This window comes from Strix aluco, chromosome 30 (assembly GCF_031877795.1).
Source record: "Strix aluco isolate bStrAlu1 chromosome 30, bStrAlu1.hap1, whole genome shotgun sequence".
Lineage (NCBI taxonomy): Eukaryota > Metazoa > Chordata > Aves > Strigiformes > Strigidae > Strix > Strix aluco.
The window spans coordinates 2,518,468-2,532,790 of NC_133960.1; the positions used below are offsets into that span (position 1 = coordinate 2,518,468).

At 56.1% G+C, this 14,323-nt stretch overlaps 1 protein-coding gene across 1 annotated transcript; it reads right to left on the minus strand.

Moving 5' to 3' along the window:
* Nucleotides 1-309: 309 nt before the first annotated feature.
* On the minus strand, nt 310-13,378 carry MEX3A (mex-3 RNA binding family member A). Its single transcript, XM_074809398.1, has 2 exons — nt 12,910-13,378; nt 310-1,415 (listed from the first exon to the last, which is right to left on the minus strand). The coding sequence occupies exons 1-2, from the start codon at nt 13,376-13,378 to the stop codon at nt 310-312; spliced, it is 1,575 nt and encodes a 524-aa protein (XP_074665499.1).
* Between the last annotated feature and the right edge of the window lie 945 nt (nt 13,379-14,323).

Below are 14,323 nucleotides of genomic sequence, written 5' to 3' on the forward strand. Positions count from 1 at the left end.
CATTGCAGGCTGGAGCATCGTTCGCCCTTCAAAATTTCTGGCTTTGCTATTCATTTTAATTTTATTATTCACTTTTTTTTTTTTAAAAAATAACATACATTGCTTGTAAAATAATTTCTTTTTTTTTCTTCTTCCTCTTCTTTAAATTAATTTATTCTTTCATTCATTTGTTTGTTCTTCAGATGTCATTATTATTATTATTATTATTATCATTATTATTATTATTATTATCATCATTTTGCTTTCCTGGACCCCCCCACGCTCCCTTCCTACCCCCACCCCCCCACCCCAAAGCCCTGCTCTGTCTCTTTAGGAAAATATTCTAATGGCCTGAGTGGCTGCAGCGTGGCAAACCGGGCACTCTGGATCAGTCCTCTCACAGATCCTCACGGCACACTCCATGCAGAAGAGGTTGTGGCCGCACGGCACCAGAGCTGCCGTAACTTCGCTTTCGAAACACACCATGCACTCGCGGCTGCTGGAGACAGACGTCCGGGCAGCGGCGGTCGTCCCCAGCTTGGAAAACCCTTGGAGTGGTTCCCCCTGGGACCGCCTGGGGAGACCGGAGAGATTGGGCTCTTGGATGGAGGAGGACGGGGAGCGATGTGAATTTGGGTGGATGGCGCCGGTGCTGCTGGACCGCTGCTGCTTCGAGAAGAGCACCGAGACGGGGTTGGTGTTCTCCTGCCCAGCCCACATCGGGGCACCCGACTCCGGCACCCCGTAATACAGATCTTGCTTGTTCACGCCATAGTTGGGGAAGAGGTAACCGTAATTGAAGTCGTTTTGGTCATTCAGCCGGGGGGTCTCGTAGACGGGGTCGACAGAGCAGTCGCCGATGCACCCCAGGCTGTTCTGCCGGAAGGTGGAGAGGGGCTTGCAGCCCGGCGCCGGCGTATGGACTCGCCAGGCCTCCGAGTAGCGGTTCTCCATGCCGGAGTCGGGGCTGCTGGAGAGGAAGTCGTTCTCGTTGTTATACTCCAGGATCTTGCCCGTCCTCACCGCGATGTGGGTCTCGATCTCCTCCCGGGCGCGCTCAACGTTGCCCGGCGCACCGGTGATTTCGAAGACGGGGTCCCGGTCCCGGCTGGGCGTGATGATGTAGGTGTTGGTTTGCTGCTGGATCCTCTTGATGGTGGCTCCTTTGGGGCCCACCACCAAGCCCACCACACGGTAGGGCACGCGCACCCGGATGGTGACTTGCCCCGGCAAGGTGGGAGCGCTGCCGAAAGTGGTGCCAGCCTTGTTGCGGGAGGCCCTGATCATGGAGAAGTGCTCGGCAGCGGAGATGATCTCCCGCCGGGCCATTGCCACGTCCTCCCGCCGTCCCGTCACCATGAAGACCGGCTCCTCACCCCGCACTGGAGTCTTGATGTAGGTGTTGGTCTTTGCCCGAAGGGCTTTGATCTTGCAGCCTTGGGGAAGAGAGAGAAAACAAGGCAGGGAGGTTAGAGAGGCTGTCCTGCCGCCCTCCCCTCTTCCTCATGAAACCAGGCTGAGCTGCCATGTTCTCAGAAGGCTCCACACCACGCAGCAGCCACTGCCTGGGGACCTAAAACGAGGGAGAGGCCCTTCCCCCCCTAACCCTGACAGAAGAAATGCCAGAGGAAGGTTTCCCCCTCACCATCCCCAGAGAGCTCCTCCCTCAGGAGCTCCCCACTCCCTCATCCTCAGGCGGGTGTCGCCATTTTGTGTGCTGCCCCCCACCACAATGCCCCTCAGCCACCTCCCCTCAGAAATCAGCCGCTCCTCAGCAGTCACCCCTCAGACATCCCCCTTTCACACACCCCCAAGCATCAGGGAGCTGGAGGGGGGATTCAAGCCCCCTCCACGGGCCAAGCGGTCCCTGTGAGGAAGCCCGTCCCTGCTGAGGCCCAGGCCCCGCCATGTTGCCCCTCAGAGAAGATGGCTGCCCTGGCTCCCCCTCTCGTCAAGAGCGGGACAGGAAGGATTTGGCTGACACACGGGGCTGCGAGAGAGGCTGGAGATGACAAGAGAAAGTAGGGAGATGCTGAGTCCACAGCCAGGCATGGCTGATGTAGAGCCTCGTCGCCATCCCGCGCCAGCTCACAGGGAGCACGAGGGGAGAGACGTCTGCCATAACTCAAGAGAGCAGAGCCCTCCACAGGCACTTCTGTCCTACTGTGGAGATTTTGGGATGAATCCGGTGTGACCCAGGTCACTTTTCAGGGGGCAAGCTTGGGGGGGAGTAGCAGAGACAGAGCAATTTGGGCTCTCCACCTCAGATATGGTGGGACCCCAAACATCAGCACTGCTAGAAGGCTGGGGGGTAGCAGGAAGCCAGTATCTGCTTTGGGGTCAAAACAGCACGAAATGGGACAGGGCTGCCCTCCCGTGTCCACACAGAGCCCCACCGCAAGCTGTGCGCAGACCCTGCTCCTGGTGCTCCCCAGGAGCCGCGGCGAAGGCAGGGTGCTGGCTGCCCGGGGCGGGGAGCCCATCCAGCCGAGGGCTGCGTTTTGCCCTCGACTCTCCATCTGGTTTATCAAACGCTGATGGCCACAAGACTCCCCACCACAGCAGTCCGGGCGCTCGGACCCTTTCCTGAGGTCACTTGCCATGCCAGTGCTTTTACATATCAGCATCCACCTCCCTGGAGCCCACCAAGCCTATTCCCCCTGCTCCTTACAGCTCAGAAAACATCCTTCTGCTTTTCCAAAAAAGGCAAGAGACTTCTCAGTGTGTTTTGGCTTCCAAATGGTTTTTTAGAGGGCTTTGGAGCCAGCTGTGTGACTCCAGGTTCCTAGATGACACTAGGATGCCATCAAGCAACTAAATATTTTTACAGATGTGGCACAGTTTTCTAAACTCCTTCTGGAAACCCTCCCTGCTGCTGTCCCTCCGAGCCCTCTCTCCAACAGCCTTACTCGGTGCCTGAAGGCATTTTCAAAGCCTGGCACCAAGTTCCCACGCAGAATGGGGCTTCCTCTGTGGGGAGGTTTGCTCTAAGCTTAGGTCGCTAAGAAAAGCTAAAAGATGTGATTCTCCAGGGCACCACATTTCTACCGGTGCAAATGGAGCAAGGTGAGCATTTTGCCCTGGTTTCCTAAGGATTCAGGTGTCTGACTCAGGATATGGCATTGAAATCTCTGTGAGATCTCCCACCTCCTCCCCACCCCATCTTATCTACCTAAAAGGAGCCTCTTGTCCTCTCCTCTGACCATCTGACACCAAGTCTTCCTCAACATACTACACTGACATCATATACGAGATGACCTGCAGACCATGCTTCTGCAACCAAGAAATTAAGATTCCTCAGCTCATGGGCTGGAACGTTATTATTTATACAGATCCTAATAAATAACAACATCTCTCCCAGCTGGGAGTTCAGGGCTGCCACTCAGTGCTGCCACTTATCTGCAGCTCGTCTCGTGAGACACAGACTTGTGACATCGGGGTATTTACAGGGACGTAACGATCCCACCACCACGTATCATTAGCAAGAATTGAACCCCGCACCTTTAGTGATAAAAACAGAGCCTCGTGCCACTACGGCTGACAAGAATAACTCCCCGCGCTCGCAGCGGTGGCAGGCGCCGCGCGCGGTACAACCAATAGTTTCAGCTGCACAAAGCACGCTCAGCCTGACAGGTCACACTCGCATCTCGCAACATCGCATGGGCACCGCGGTGCAGCCTCGTCAAACTGCAGGAGACTGCGCGAACACTAAACCTCCCGGCACAGCTCCGAAACCCCACCGCCCGTCAGAGGGTCTTGGCATTGGTGTAGGACACGTGTTGGTAAATCCTGACTTTGCCGTCGACTCCCAGTGCAGCTTTTAACTCCTCAGAGCTACTTGAGCTCTCTGAGCCTCAGTCGCCCATTTGTGGAGTGGGGAGAATAGCTGTCTCTTGCCTTGTGTTACTGCAAAACTTCCTGTAATACTTCGCATTGCGATGCTGCTGCATTAAACCCATCTCTAAGCCACTAATTTCACATTCCTGGGGAATGGAAATGCTAGATCTGACCCACAGAAGGAGCTGGGCAAATCCCCAAAATCCAAACCAAATCCACCCCCTGCCAAGTCCAATGTCGCTCACATGTTACTCCCGACTGAGTTTGCACCCTGAAGTCTATTTGCAATGCTTTGTTTCAGTAAAGTTTCTAAACAGTTGATGTGGACTGATGGTCATCTACAGCGCTGTATAATTAGCACTTAGGAAACTCAAAGAGCAGGACTTTACAGTGCTAGGCACAACACGACTGTAGAATAAAACCACGCAGACAAAACCGCAAAATAAAGGTGCATCCCAAGGAGCCTGTGGAGGGTGGGATAAGACCACAAGGAGTCACCTACGTCCTCCCGCAGCCCCAGGGCAGGGTCGGCTCTCCCTGCCCCATCCCTGGCAGACATTTCCCTGCCCCGCTCCTACGCCGCTCACTCCAAAGATGGAGATTCCATCTTAGGAAGATTAACCGAGATGCCACCATTTCCCCAGGGATATCACCGGAGCGTTGCATGGAAAGAAAGGGGGTGTTAGCGGCAAGCATCCGCGCTCAAAATGACTCCCATGCGTCACCCCGGACTGAAGGAGCATTTGCTGAATTCCTCAGTGACCCGCGTTCTGCCTCCCAGGAGCGCAAGGCTCGCTCTGGTTTGCAGAAGGACCTCAGGTAGGCGTTTGTCAGGGCTGGGCTTGGGTTCGGCGTTTTTCTAAGCCACGGGACAATGACTGCGTGTGGGGGGAGAGGGATCTGAGCCCAGCACGACAGGAAACAATCAAGGAGACGACACGAAGGGTCATGCAAGCAGAGCAGTGACAAAGGACGGGGGCTCCATGCTGGGGACAGATGGAAGGAAACAGTGGCAAGGAATACACATGAATGAGGGCAAATGTAAGCGAGTTACATGAGCTGGAGAGGGTGGGAGGGAGTTAGGGATGGAGGAAAGGTGACGGAAATTGAGGGAGAGGCACGCCGAGATTCCTCCGAGGGAGGAGGAGAATGAGGGGTGCGGAGGCAAAGGAGAGACACCCCAAAACGGCAAAAGGGAGACGGGCAAGGAGAGAGCGTGGCGAGAGGGGGAGGGAGGATCTCGAAACGGACAAAAGGACGCATGGTGCAGTCGATGGTGTGAGAAGCAGGGGGAGGAGGAGGGAGGGTCTCCGTGCAGGCCTGCAGACAGGAAAGCCAGCTTTGCAGAGACAGACAGATGGGGGATCCTGTGCTTAAAAACTGGAGAAAATAACCCCACAGGAAATTAGACCAACTCCATCACGACCAGCAGCCCAGCAGGTTCAGTGGCCCAGATCTTTAGCAGGTCTAAACTGGTGCAGACAACAGGCCAAGCCATCAGCAGTATAAATCCAGATAACTCCACCAACTTTCAAGAGAGCTGCGCTGATTTACATCAGCTAAAATCAGGCCGGGCTTAAATCTGATTTACCCACTTAGTACCGAGGCTCCCAGCCCAACTCAACCCTAACCCTGACCTTGCTTCGCACGACTAAATAGGGGCTGAGCCTCCTTTGACATTGCTCCGTTTCTGACAGGGCACAGCCAGATCAGGTTGTGGCCCTTTACATCCTGGCCAGATGAGGAGCATGGTCCTATGTGCTTTTTTTTCCAAATGAAATTTGTCCTGTATGTTGTGTTTTTTTTTTTTTTTTTTTAATGAAAGGCTTTCTTCGTGCGTAACTGAAATTTGAAAACAACGTGCAACAAACTGCTTTACTCGGTGGATTATTAAAAGGGGAGAGAACTGCTTAGTAGGTGGTGTTAAAAATGTAAAGCTGAGAGGAGAAAAGGACCTGTAGAAACTGTAATAATATATAACTTTGCTGTAGTGTTCTACTCTTTAAGGCAGTGTGCAGACATCAGCTAATTGATCCCTGGCAGACTCCTGCCAGTTAGATTTTTATATTAGAGAGAGAATTAAGCCCTTTCTTGTTGTGTTTCCACTACCTAGCTTCTATTATTCTTTTTTTTTGCCAATAACACAGATCCCAAAGCCTTTTGCAAAGGAGGCTTGTATGGTTATTTCCTCCCCCACCCCTTTTTCTTTTTAACTTCAGTTAACTGATTGCCAATTGACTCAAAGTAAATGTGTTTGCAAATCACCCTAGTAAGCCACAAATGTTAACATACAGGAACAAACCCTTGAGGACTGTCAAGCCTCGGGCACCCAGACCAGTTATCTAACTGGAATTAATCCGCAGAGCAGCTAGCTCTGGCTAAAAACAAATGAATAAATCGAGTCTAGACATTGCCAAACCGGGGAGGGGTGGGGAAGCAGGGGGAGATTTGGATGCACAGCCACATTCTCCTCTCTCTTTCCCCCTGCATCAGGGGTAAACAAATCCATCAAAACTAACAGAGAAGGCTTCAAGAGCTCGGACCACCTGCCCAGCTAAGGCCGTCGCTCACGAGGGCAACAAGGGGTGTAGGACGCATCCGATCTGACCGCCAGGTACTTCGCACGAACCCATCCCAAATCTTTGGAGTGGCGTAAACCCGACGTGTTTCCATGGGACCTCCCTGTGGTTTACACCCAGGGCAGCAGGAAAAGGCCGGAGCGGTGCTCGGCGTGGATGTGCCCGCTGCACCACGGACGGTGTAAATGCCAGCCATGGAAATGCACCCATGCCTGTGGAGTAGTTCCACCGGGTGTTTTACTTGGGTGTAAATTCAGAGTTAGACCCGCTGACAACCTTCTCCTTACTGCTGCCAGAAGGCCAGATCCTGCACAGGCACACACTGCTACTGATGCAGTCTAGAGGGTCTTATCTGGCACAAACTGGCACACCTCCAGCACGTCCCAGTTTGTGCCAACAAGTCCGGGCTTCACCTGAAAGCATCAGAGGTGCTGTACCAGTTTGCAGCGAACAGCCAAGGATCCAGCCCCGAGGTGGGGTTTTTTTTGTTTGGTTGGGGTTTTTGTGTGGGTTTTTTTTTTTAAAAAACACACCCCGCAAATCACTCCAGGTCCTCGTATTTCTTGTTTTCATCGGATACAAAATTATCTCTACAGACAAAAGATTTTTAGCTCACTTCTCATTTATACTAAGACACCTTTACACTGCACCAGTATAAATTACACCTGTAAATACCCCACTTAGGACATTTTGACATTGCCGGTGTGGTATACGAGAGCCTAAGGGCAAATTAGGACTTGGTCTTTTTTCTGTTATAGTCATAAAATTAAAGAGGACCATAAAATAAACAACCCTCAAATATCTCTGGTAAGGTGGGGCATTCTTTTCCCATTTAAGATGAAAGCCATGTTAAAAGACAAGCACACAAAGAACATCACAAATAAACCCTCCTGAATATCTGTGGGGTAAGATTTTGCTGCATTGAAAATCTGATGAAAGTGGTGTCAAAAAACACAAATGCACACAAAAGGACCACAAACAAACAACTAAATCCCTTTGCATTGAGGTTTTATTGTACTGATGATGCAAGTTGTGTTTACAAGAAGGGGAAAAAAAAAAAAAAAATCCCACATCACCACGCCACGAAAATCAGCAACCACCTCGTTTCAGTGCAGCGATTTTAAGCTTTTTCACACAGCAATGAAAGTTGTTTATAAAAAAAAAAAAAAGGGTAAAAAAAAAAACCAAAAAGAAAAAGCAACGCGACCCAGAAGCAACAACCCAGATGCCACAGACAATCGCTGCCTTGTTGTGCGGTGGCGGAAAGTTGGGAAGTGGGGCTGGAAGCCCCCGGCCCCGAGCAGCCGCTCTCCGCCAGCAATGCATCACCTCGGGGTGGGTGTGCCCGCGGCCCCCCGCATGGCACAATCCTGCGTGGCCCCGGCACACGCTCAGAGCCGGACGGGGCGCGGGGGGAAAGCGGGGGGCAAGGCGAGGCGGCGGCAGGGGGGGACGGACGCGGGAGGATGGGGCCGCCAGACAAAGGCAGGAACGGGGGGGCGGGGGCCCCCACCCAACGCCAGCACGCTTTCCCACTGCCCTAGATTCCGGCCGGCTGCGCTGCGGCGCGGTTCACTCGGTCAGCACGGCAGCCAGATCCGATGCGCGGAGCGTGCGTGTCTCCCTAGAAAATTCCCTTTGTCTCTCTCCCAGACCCATTTTCTCCTCCCACCTCTAGTTCAAACCGCACAAAGTCGATCCCGTTCTGCACTTTTCCCTGGTGTAAATTCAAGTGGATCCTCATTAACACTTTATAACAATCCGACACCGACTGCAATTTCTCTCTCCCTTTAAGGCCCATCTCCAGCTGCCAGAGTGGCGTAAGGAGGTTGGTTTTCGGGCCCCACCAGACCGGGTGGCTCTAGCTCCAAGATTTACGTGAAGCAAGCAGACAACAGGATCTGACCCCCTCGCTGCTTCTCGGATGCTGTACATCCACCTCCACATGGTGGGTGGGGGAGCTGCAATCATCAGACTTCCTCAATGAAAAAGGCTTCCTTGGACTATTTTTAAATGCTGAAAGCGTTAGAGCATGTTTGGAGCTACACAAAGAGCCCAATCACCTGGGGTTAGTGGGGCCTCTTGTTATTTGACTTCACCTTGCCAAGAAAGAGCAATTTATGTTAAGCTCCTCTCTCACATAATCTCATTCCTGTTGACAACAGGCTAGTTAGAGCAGGCTGGGAGATGCTTCATCAAAGGGTGTCTCTGGGTACCGGTGACAATAGATGCTACTATTGATGATGAGAGCAAAAATACTCTTATAGGGAAGGTACCTGCTGGGAGCGGGCGGCTCGCGCTGTTGTGCTCCGCGCAGCAGGAAGCCAAACTGCCCCACCACCTTCTCCCCATGCCTGCACACACCAGGCACACAAAGAACCACAACCACGTCTCCGTAACTACAAGATCCAGCCTTAAACGTGCCCCGCTTAAGAGTCCAGCAGCCTCTTCTCTGCTTCCACTGACAGCAGCCCAGTTTTGTCAGTGGGAGCAGATTTAGCACTGGCAGAAAAGTCAGATACGCATCTTCATCAGGCTGACCTACGCCTGCCTCAGGTGACTTTCAGGGAAGAACCTGGATGTCTTGGTGACTGAGGATTTCTGCCCCTTCCCAAGTCCACAGTCCGAACAGCCGAAGCACGACACCTTTTACACACTCTCTGCTCTTCCCAGCGTCTCTCCCATCTCAACCTACACCCTTGGGTTGCAAGAACCTTCTCCTTCGCAACTCCCTTGGTGCCCCACCATCTCCTCAAAACTCACCTGCAAACCGCTTCGGTGCTTTGTCTTCACACCCTGGCAAATTTATCTGCTCTGAGGACACGCGCGGTCCCGGAAAGGGTGTAGCAGAGAAGATGCTCACAACAAGAGCTGGCAGGTGAAATCCAAGAGCCACCAAACACCCCAATGTGCCACGCAGGCCCAGATCAGCTCCAGAACCAGGGAGCACCGTGCTTGCCACGGCACGTGCCAGGAGGCTCAGCCACCCAAGCGCAGCACGGCCGGAGTTCACACTCTTGCCACACACCCAGGGAAGGGGGAAACGATCTGCGGGAGGCGTGACACGAGCAGAGACATCCCTGCTCCTCACCCTAGCAGCAACGGGAGGGCACGCATGGAGGTCATGGCTCCACTTCCAGCCAGGGAAGGGAAGTCATTGCCAACCATGGCCAGGGGCAGAGTGGAAGAGGTCATAAACGTCAGTCAAGAGGGTGTTATGACTTTATCCCCTCATCCTTCCTTTTCTAGTTTCCTCTCCTTTAATTTGAAAAGCAGCCCTTGGCCACCCAGCTCTCCACCGCAGACCGTGGGGCATCACGGTGGAGGAGCAGCTCTCGGCACCTGTCCGGCCAATTCCCACAAAATGCCCCTTCCAGCAGTCCCCAGTCCCGTCCCAGTCAGTCCCAGTGAGCTGAAGAAGCGCTGCTCGAATTCAGCGCACAAACCAGCACCACCGCAAACTCGACCGAGGTTTCCAGCTCGCGATTGGCTCCGCGAGGGCACGTTAACAGTTCCCGGGGAAAGCAGGGAGCCGCCAAACACAGGTTTAGCTCCTGCAGCATCTCTCATTCGAAGCGGAGCCACCCTCTTCGTCACAATTAAACCTCTTCGCAAATCACACTTACAAACAGCCCGATAAAAATATATGGGGCTTGAGCCTTATTTATACGCAAGTGCCTTTACACTCTCCTGGCACAGTAAAGGGCAGTCGTACGGCAGGTGGAAATCCCATCGCCAGATGCACGTAAAAGGGCCCCTGCGCCCCGATCCAGGCCTCTCACGTACACACGTCAGTTAAGGTACTTTCAAAGGTGGATATTTGGGTAGATGTTATTTTAAAATAATATGAACAGCGTGGTTCGTCAGATCAGAAAATACTATGTTAAAGCTCAACCCTGTTACCAATTAAAGCCCTGAAATAATTTTTATTTCACTATTACTTTTTTTCCCCCTCTCTTTTCCAAGATGCTCATCGCCCTATTCACAAGTACCCATAAAACGCTCATTTCCTTAGAAAACCATCAGCCCCATGAGCAGTATTACCAAGGGGGTGACAACCTGCAGTTTCTGGGTTCCCTCTGGGATTCCTGGTCAGGTGCAGGATTCGGCCCCTCAGGGTGCCCTGCACCCAGCTCCATCTGAGAGCAGACCCTTGTAATCCTTCCACACAAAAACAAGACTCGGGAGACATTCCTATAGGCCTTTAAAAATAAGTGTGGGCCACAATCTTTGCTGGAGTAAAGAGCTGTGGCTGCGGGGACGCGGCTGAAGCGGTCTTGCTTTCCACCAGCACAGGATCCTGCCCACCCGCCTCTATAAAGGGGCACAGCTTACACTGTCTGACCCACTAACTGATGGAGCGCTGCCCAGTCCGCCTTGCCGGGGCTCTGGCCCACTGACATTTCCCAGTTTCCCAGATGTGGGAAAACCCTCACGCACACACGCAAAAAATGGTGGAAAAAAAAAAAAAAAATCCAGGTCTCCACGTTCCGCTCCATCACCCCGGCCACAACGGGCACGCCGCTGCATCGACACACACCCCCTTCTCGGGAGTTTGGAGCAGCAGTGAGATCCAGGAAGAAAATCACTCGGGCACCTCCCGCATCGTCTAACGTTTCCCCTCGATTCCGCCTGCCGAATCCTCTCTCTTTTCTAACTTTATTAAACAAAGGGGGCCTGATTCTCCAGGCCTCGCACCCGCCAGCGCAGAGTTGGTGCAAAGCCCCGCTGTTTCTGGCCACGCTCGGCTCGTGGCGGTGTAAAAGCCTCACAGGGAGGATCAGGCCCGGGGAGGAGGGGGGGGATCTGCCTGGCCAGACCCTCACCCCCCTCTCCAGCCCCTGTTTCCCCAACTCCTCAGTGCAGGGGCCACGATCCCAGCGTGGCGGGGTGGGGGGGAAGCCAGAGCGAGAGGCGTTCCCTCCGCTGCAGGCACCCTGAGTTTTGGGGGAGGACGGCACCCCCCCACGCTCTCCATCCCTGCAGGGGGACGGGGGGCTCTGCCTTCGCTGGTGGGAGAGAGCGGTGCCACCAGAGGCCCCATTGTTCCCGTAACACACTCCGGCGTAAGGAAGCACAGCCATTAGCCATCCGTATCCCCCCTCCCCGTGGCTTCCCCTTGCCCACCTCAGCCTCTGCACATCCCCTCCTGGGCGCACCGGCCCCAAGAAGCCACCCCCACTCCCCCCCCCATCAAACTGCAAAGCCCCTGCTTGGGCGATTTGAATTCCCAACCCAAGAGGAAGCATCTGGATTTGGAGCCGCAGTCTCTGCCCGTCACACTTCCAGAGCGTCAAGTTACTTGCTTAGAGAAAGAAAAAAAAAAAAAAAAAAAAAAATCCCACTTAGCCACACTATTATTTTTTTTTTTTTTCTTTTTCCCCCCTCTGTAAGCGACACAAAACTTCTCTCGCCAGCCCCATGTTTTAACCCTGCGACGGCTCCCGCAATGCCAAGGGGCGGCTCGGCGGAGCTGCCCTCCCCGCAGCGCACCTCGCCCCCACACGCACACTCGGGAGCCCGGAGCGGTGGGGGTGGGCGAGGGGTGACTTAAGAGTGGGTGTGGTATATATATATATATATAATTTTTTTTTTTTTTTTAAAGCCCTCCTCCATTCCACCTCGCTCCGAACAGAGCCGTAAGGAGAACAAAAGCATCCCTGTCGCGGAGCGTGGTCAGCGGCGGGGCCGGGCGGCAGAGGCGTGCGTGGGGCCCACGCGGGACGGCCGGGTGCCCGCTCCGGGGTCCCCCCGCCAGTCACATGGTTGCCGAAGGAGTTCAACTTCCATTAATCGGCAGTTTGGACCCGCGCTAGGCCCGGCAGCTCGCCCGCCCGGCCCCGGCGAGCCCCGGCACAACCACACCCCCTCGCTCCGCCGAACCCAACAAAGGGGATTTTTCTCCCCACCGCGCCGAGCCCGGCCGGGGCGCGGGGAAGCTGGGGCCGGGCTCAGCCGGCTCTTTTCTTTCCTCCCCCCGCTTTATTTTCTTTTTTTTTAATTTTTTTTTTTTTTTTTTTTAAAGGAGGAGGGCGGAGAGCGCGGTTCAGGAACAGCTCTTTCGCAGAACCGGAGCAGCGACGGGCTTGGGGCTCCGGTGCAGACAACCGGACAAGCCCACGCAGGCATTCCTATAGATCTCCCCCCACCCTCTCCCCCCAAAAAAAATCCCCTGCCAGAAGAGTAGCGACCCGTCCGCAGCCCCGGGAGTCCCGCTCCGCCCGGGGACGCGGCCGGGGAGGGGGGGGAGGCCCCCTCCGCTTTGTCCCCGGTAGGGCTGAGCCGGCCGGGGCGCCGGTGCCCGCCCGGCCCCGGCCCCGAACAATGGGAGGGAGGGGGCGGCGAGGGGCGACCCGCGGGGGGAAGTTGGCGGGGCCCCCCGGTGGGGCGGTCCCCAGCCCTCCCGGCCGCGGGGGGGAAGTTTCCCGAGGAAGGGGCCCGGCCGGGCGTGGGGAGGGACACGGTGGGGGGTGGGGGGGGGACACAGACGGGGACCGGCACCCACGGCGCTCACCTTGCCGGCCCACGATCTCGGCCACGTGCTCGGAGCTGGGCACCGGGACGCACTCGGTGGTGTTGGAGCTGCTCTTGAGCCGCAGCTCGGCCTCCTTGTACAACGCGCACAACTTGGGCTCCGCCGCCCCGGCGCTGGGCGCCGACGAGCCCTTCGGGGCCGGTGGAGGCGGCGGCGGCGGCGGCGGCGGCTGCTGCTGCGGCGGCGGCGGCGGCGGCGGGGGCTGCTGCGGCGGCGGCGGCGGCGGGTTATTGTTGTTGTTGTTGCTGTCCTCCACCAGCACCACGGCGGAGGAGGAGGAGGAGGAGGAAGGCTCGCCTAGCCCCAGCAGGCAGAGCTGGTCCAGGGCGAGCTGCAGCGCCCGGTCATCCTCCAGCAGCGCTCTGTCTTTGCCGCTCCCACCGAAACAGCCTAAATCGCCGAAACCCCCGTTCCTTTCCATTATCCCTGGTACTACCAGGCTAGGCATGGCTAACAAAGACTTGAGAGGGGGTTGGGTGGTGGTGGTTGGTTGGGGAGGGGGGGGGGTGTGAGAGCGAGAGGAGGGGAGTGGGGGGGGGACACAAAGAGCTCGGGAGGGAGAAGGGAAAAAAAAAAAGGCAGAGGGAGAGAAACAGACAGAGAAAAGGACCCTCCGCCCACCTCCCCTCTGCCTAGCCAAGCCCCTTTCTCTCTGTAACCCGAGCTCCCTCGCCCAGGCACTTCCAGCCCGCCGGGGTCCCCCCGCCGCCGCCTCCGCCCCCGGCTCCAGCCGCCGGCGGGGTGTGCGAGGGCCGGCGGGGCGCGGGGCGGCGCGGAGCCCCGCGGGGGGAAAACTCTTTTGTTTGAAGGCGGCTGGGCGCAGCGGGAGGCTGCCCCGGCCCGCGGCCTGCTGGGGGATGTAGTCCCCGGCCGCCGCGCACACCCCCCCCACGGCAGCCGGCAGCGGCCCGCGGGGGGACCCGCTGGGTCATGAGGGGGGGGGGGCGGTTAAGGGGGGACCCACTGTGCGATGGATGGTGGGGGCTGTGTGGGGACATACTGTGACATGGGTGGAGGGGGATGCGGGGGGACCCACAGGGTCACGGGTGGAGGGGGATGCAGGGGGACCTGCCATGGCAAGGGTGGAGGGGGGCTCGGGGGGACCCCCTGGGTCATGGGTGGAGGGAGATAAGGGGGACCTGCCATGGCAAGGGTGGAGGGGGGCTCGGGGGGACCCCCTGGGTCACAGGGGGGGTGATAAGGGGGGACCCACTGTGCAACGGATGGAGGGGGATGTGGGGACCCTCTGTGACATGGGTGGAGGGAGATGAGGGGGACCTGCCATGGCAAGGGTGGAGAGGGATAAGGGGGGACCCGCTGGGTCACGGGGGGGGCAGTAAGGGGAGACCCACTGTGCAAAGGATGAAGGGGGATGTGGGGACCCGCTGTGACA